This window comes from Gymnoscopelus braueri (genome assembly GCF_963280865.1).
Source record: "Gymnoscopelus braueri genome assembly, chromosome: 1".
Taxonomy (NCBI): Eukaryota; Metazoa; Chordata; class Actinopteri; order Myctophiformes; family Myctophidae; genus Gymnoscopelus; species Gymnoscopelus braueri.
In genome coordinates, this window is record NC_137603.1 from 64,193,150 (window position 1) to 64,199,149 (window position 6,000).

At 44.6% G+C, this 6,000-nt stretch overlaps 1 protein-coding gene across 1 annotated transcript in view; it reads left to right on the forward strand.

Moving 5' to 3' along the window:
- LOC308093102 (limbic system-associated membrane protein-like) overlaps positions 1 to 5,660 on the forward strand; it is a gene marked incomplete at its 5' end in the record, with an annotated part of 196,485 nt that extends 190,825 nt beyond the window's left edge. Inside the window, 2 exons of the mRNA XM_080439318.1 lie at positions 2,242 to 2,390; positions 5,402 to 5,660. Coding sequence (XP_080295444.1) covers positions 2,242 to 2,390; positions 5,402 to 5,499 — 247 coding nt within the window. The 3' untranslated portion in view covers positions 5,500 to 5,660. The remainder of the gene's footprint in view (positions 1 to 2,241; positions 2,391 to 5,401) is intronic.
- Positions 5,661 to 6,000: the final 340 nt, after the last annotated feature.

Genomic DNA, 6,000 nt, shown 5'->3' on the forward strand with positions numbered 1-6,000 from the left:
ATTTCAACTATCCACAGTATCTAAAACAGTATATGGAACCTTTCATCTCTACACATCAACTTAGACATTGTGCACAGATCTATTTTATAGTCCCAAAAGTATCTAACTCAGCTGGCAAAAAATCCTTTAAATTTAAAGCTCCCTCTGACTGGAACAATCTACCTGTTCACATTCGGTCAATAACATCTTTTAAACTGTTTAAAACTGCGCTGTCCTCTCACCTTGAGATTACCTGTTCATGCTTTGACTAATCATCACAATATACCTATTAACCAATGATCCATTTAAGTAATCTGTGTATTACTGTTGTAAGTGTTGTTGTTGTTATTGTTATTGTTGTTGTTGTTGTGTTATTGTTGTATGTCTTGTTTTGTTTGTTTTGTTCTGTTGATGTTGTTTGATCTGCCTGTTAAATGTTGTGTCTAAATGTAGGAAAAATGTATCTCTGTAATCTGTGGATCCCCTCGAAAACGAGATGGTACATCTCAAGGGGTTATTTCCAATAAAGAATTTCTATATATAAACAGGGATGTCACTCACTCTGTTGTGCTACGATCTACTTCAGTCCCCCCTCCTCCAACTCCCACACAATCAAATCTGTCTGATGCTAGTCAAACTGCAAATGTTTATTGTAGTAACACTAATTCAGTGTCATGATATGACTTCTTAAACCTGACAATTCATGGCCCGTATCGCTGGCTTTGCGGCCCGGGCACGTCCGGCAATGCAGCCTGACGGCGTGTCCCGGGTTCGAATCCCGATCCCGACGACCTTTAATGCGTGTCACTCCCCATCTCTCTCTCCCCATTTCCTGTCAATCTACTGTACTATCAATAAAGCCAAAAGAAAACCTGACGGTTCATGCAACACCCAATGATGTGTGAGAGATGAACTGTTTGTTACAAATCATAAAGCAGCATGGCTAGTGTATCTAATGTATGAAGATGGGATTCTGGGGCATTTGTGTCTAAATATATCCCCATAATCTAATATAGCCAAACAATTTGCAGCCACAAGCTGTACTGTAGGCAGAACTATTAGATTCGAGAAGTGGCTGCTTGGTAAAGTTTTGTATCTATGTGTGCCAAGAAGTCATAAACCAAAAATAAGTAGCAAGAGGTTTCAAGGAAGTGACCTCAAAACAAATCGTATTGGAAAAAGCACAAATATTCCACGTCGGCAGCAGAGATCCAGCTTGCTGATTGTTTTTCATGGGGGTGTGTGGGGGGATGTGAGAGCGGACGCTCTGGGTCTGTTCTTGGCACACATGAGACTCCAGCTCCAAACTTTACTTAAAAACAAGGGAGCTGTATCTCTGCTGACCTGTACGGGGCACCCAGCTTTGTATTCCTCTGCAATGCCTAGTAAAAAAAAATCTCAGAGGCCTGTATATGCATAGGGTCCCATTGGTATCTGGGTCTGTCAGCCGGCTCTATGGGCTGATAGTCCTGTTTAACACATTAAGACCCGAGCCCGATTCTACAAAATGTCTTCTAAATCCTAACAGTTTTTTTTTTTTAAACCTATGTTGCTTTCCACAATTATATGTATTTGGCCGCGGACACCCCATATCAACATATTTTGTTCCAGGGACCCCTAGAAGCAAATATTTGAGTTACAAATGTTTGCTTTAAAAATATATATACTCAAAGATTTGCACACATTTTCACGATTTTTAAAAAATAGCCAAAGAAATCTAAAATGACACAGATACGTTCCCGGTCTTAATGGGTTAATAGTACACTCACTTCCCATGAAGAGACACAGAATAGATCTGCTCCTGGCCTTATCATAGCTGGGATACTGACGGCAAAATGGGACAGTTATCCTCCCTAACAAAAACATGAACGCACATACATACGTACAGTACACACTCTCTCTTCCACCTTATGCACGTACACTCTCTCTCTCTCTTCCTCCGCACGTACATAACACTCTTTCTGTTCTGCTGTACTCATCCTCAACATGTCCCAGAGGGAGGGCCCTTGCCACTTTATCTCTCTGCCAACTCCCTGTCCTCCTGTTGGCCAAAGTTATGCCATTTTCCTTTTTATGCTAGTTCTCGGTCTCAGGCTAGTGTATGCCAGTATATTGTGTTTCAGCATAAACTCTGGCTGCCCTTCTTCACATCCAGATGTTTTTCTTTACTGTTTTCCCCCCTCCTTGCTCTCTCTCTCTCTCTCTCTCTCTCTCTCTCTCTCTCTCTCTCTCTCTCTCTCTCTCTCTCTCTCTCCTGTCCAGAATATCCAACAGTCAGACCATCAACATCCAGACCCTCGGTACCTCCTCCGTCCTGACCATCGCCAATGTCACCCAGGAGGATTATGGGAACTACACCTGCGTGGCCACTAACAGACTGGGCATCCAGAATGCCAGTCTCTTCCTCTATAGTAAGTTACTCTACTAACAGACTGGACATCCAGAATGCCAGTCTCTATAGTAAGTTACTCTACTAACAGACTTTGCATCCAGAATGCCAGTCTCTATAGTAAGTTACTATACTAACAGACTGGGCATCCAGAATACCAGTCTCTATAGTAAGTTACTCTACTAACAGACTGGGCATCCAGAATGCCAGTCTCTATAGTAAGTTACTCTACTGACAGACTGGACATCCAGAATGCCAGTCTCTTCCTCTATAGTAAGTTACTCTACTAACATACTGGACATCCAGAATGCCAGTCTCTATAGTAAGTTACTCTACTAACAGACTGGGCATCCAGAATACCAGTCTCTATAGTAAGTTACTCTACTAACACAGGGGTTCCCAAAGTTGCGGTCGAGACCCCAAGCGGTGGGGTCGTGAAATGATTTGGGGTCATTAAAAAAAAATAATACAAGCTAAACATGATTACAAATAGTACATTTTACCATTTTAATACATTACAAATGTGCACCGAACGTGCAAGTTTATGTGCATAAATTACCTCCAGGGTTAGGTGGGGTCGTGAGTCAATGGCTGCATTATTTTGGGGTCGCGGGCTGAAAAGTTTGGGAACCCATGTACTAACAGAATGCCAGTCTCTATAGTAAGTTACTCTACTAACAGACTGGGCATCCAGAATGGTGCTGGTTGACCACTGAATGGTCAACTGAAAATGTACAAATGTGGTAACAGACTTACAGACATGTGGAATGCATTGAAAATATGACTTGATAACTACAGTACATGCTAAAATAAATGCAGAAATTGTATTCCTAGTCCACCCAAATGTTATCTAATGTCAGACAGCCATGTCACAAATGTGCATTATTCTTTAACTGTAAATGTTAAATGGCTGAAAATGTAGGCAGGAATTAAAACAAAAACTAACAAGAAATAGCAAAAACATATTTGACTTCTCTGCTTCATACGCTGAAGTATAACATTGATTTATGAAATAACATAAAAATAATATGGAATTCCAAGGTTTCTGAGTCATTAACAGATCATATTACTGAACACAGGCTGCTCCCCAGCAATATTGCTACAGCAAAGCACAATCAGTACCTCTTAATGGCCACCAGATGTCACTCACACTTCATGAACTGAAGCTTTGCAGGAGCTTGTGGAAGAGATGTTCATAAGAGAATTAAATCACAGTCATACAAGACAGTTTTATTTACAAAACACTTTATTTACTTAAAGCCTGATTAATTACCCCCCCCCCCCCCCTCTCTCTCTCTGTGTCACAGTTTGCTCCTCTGCCCCTTTTTTGTCATGCCACATGGACATTTATATCTTCAGCCTTGGACATTTATTTGTCTCTGTCCTAATCTTCTTGTCTTAGTAGTTACTACTTAGTAGTTTGTGGATTCCCCAGGTGTTACTTGTACCTCTTATTTTGTAGTATTGTTCTGGTCTTCCTGTCAGCCCTTGTAGCTGTTACCTGTCTTGTCTCACCACCCTGATTATTGTTAACCCTAGTCACCTGCGTCCTGTTAGTCCCTTAGCCTATTCCAGTGTTCATAGTCTAGTTGGGTTCTCCAGCCTGCCAGTGCCCAGTCTGCATGCTAGCCCATTAGGGTTGGGTTTGCCTGCCAGTCCTGTGCCCACTAGCCTGCTACCCACCCATTCTGTTCCTATGTTTCCTGAATCTGTCTGTCTGTCCCGTCTGCCTCTGCACCTGCCTATCCTGAACCGCCTCCATCCCTACACCCATTCGAAGGGTCTCGTTTGGCTCTTTGTGTGGGGAACCGAGGGCCTGCCTGCTGTGTGATTGCCGATCCCAGCGCTACCAGGAGCCCTCATTGCCCAGCGTCCAGGAACCCTCGCTTCCCAGTGTCCAGGAGCCCTCGTTTCCCAGTGTCCAGGAGCCCTCGCTGCCCAATGACCAGGGCCCCTCGCTACTCAGCGATGTCCCACCTTATGCTTTGTCAGCACTCTCCGCTGATATTCCGCCTGCCCTGCCCGGTGCCTTGTTGGCAATCTCTGCCAACATTCCGCCTGTCCTACCCAAGGTGTCGTTGGCTGGCCCCACCGACGTCTTGCCAGCTGTCTCCTTCAATGCCTGCGCCCTCTGTGCCCTTGTCAGCCGTATCTGTTGACGACCCGCCAGAGCCCACATCAGTTGTCGTCGCCCCACCAGATGTCCTGATTGATTGATTGAATACTTTATTAACAGTTTGCAAAAAAAGCACAGAGGTACAGTTTTGGTCGGCTGACAGTCTGCCGGGACCCTCAATCAGTTTCCCCTGCTGAACTTTCTGTCACTGCTGAACCCAACCCAGTGCTCCAGCCGTTACACCCTGGGTCCCATCTGTATCACTCTGTTTTGAAGGTGTATGTTTTTGAATGCCTGTGTGCTTGTTTCATAATCTTTGTTTTGCCTTTTTTCTGCCCGTTTCTCATCACCTTCCCCCTGCCTTCTCAGTCCGTCTCCCTGTACTTCAGTGTGTTTCCCCAGTCCTTTTCTGGCCTACTCTGCCCCGTGCCAGTACTGCACTATCGTCCTGTTTTTGCCCTACCAAGTTGAGCTACTCCAGTGTTTTTGCCCTGCCCTCTACGAGTCCAGTGCTCTTGTCCTGTTTGTTCTGTTCTGTTCTGCCCTGTCCCTGTATGTTCTGTCCTGTTCCCTGGCGTAGTGCCCCAGTCTGTATTTTGCTGAGTGTTTCCCAGGATTCTGTATCTGGATTTTTTTGCCCCGTTTGCTTAGACTGTTGTTGGTCATTAAACACTTTGAGTTCAACTGTTCTTCTGTGTTTGTGTCCAATTCCTCACTCTCAATAACACTCTGCTTCTCTCCCACCTATATCTCTTTCTCCCCTATTCTCTCTCTCCACTCTCTCTCCTTCACCCCCCTCCTCTCCCTCTCCCTCCCTCCCTCCCTCTCTCCCTCTCTCTCTCTCTCTCTCTCTCTCTCTCTCTCTCTCTCTCTCTCTCTCTCTCTCTCTCTCTCTCTCTCTCTCTCTCTCTCTCCAGGACCAGGAACAGGTGGAGACATCAGCGGCTCAGCTTGTGTATCTCACTCACTGTGGCTTCTGTTCAGCTGCATCGTCTGCCTTTTCTTCAAGTGTTAATACTGACCTCCTCCTCCTCCTCCTCCTCCATAGAAGAACCACTTTTGAAGAAATAACCTTTCAGACCAAGGTTCTGGAAAGAACCATTTATTTTAATGGTTCTACAAACCACTTAAACCCTATAGGGTTCTATGTGTTGCGGGGAGGATGAGGGGGGAATCCATCCCGTTATTGCCTGGGGGATGTGTTTTATCCCTGCCTCTGGTCAGACAGAATGAAACTAAGACGATTCACAGTGACTCCCGGGTGGAACGAGTTCTCCTGAGTTTTATAAATCCTCCCAGGTTAGCAACGTTCAGGAAGGAATCCTGGCGAGGTCCATCCTGGCTCCCACTGAATGGAACTAACAACAAAGAATTGTTTGACAGTGAATAGCAAGATGGTATTAGGATGGAATCACCATAAAACAAGGGGATCAAGTACTGTATTTCCTCATATTTCACAGGGGGAAAATGTGGGTGGGGGGGCTTTAAGTAATCAGGCTTTAAGTAAATTATACAA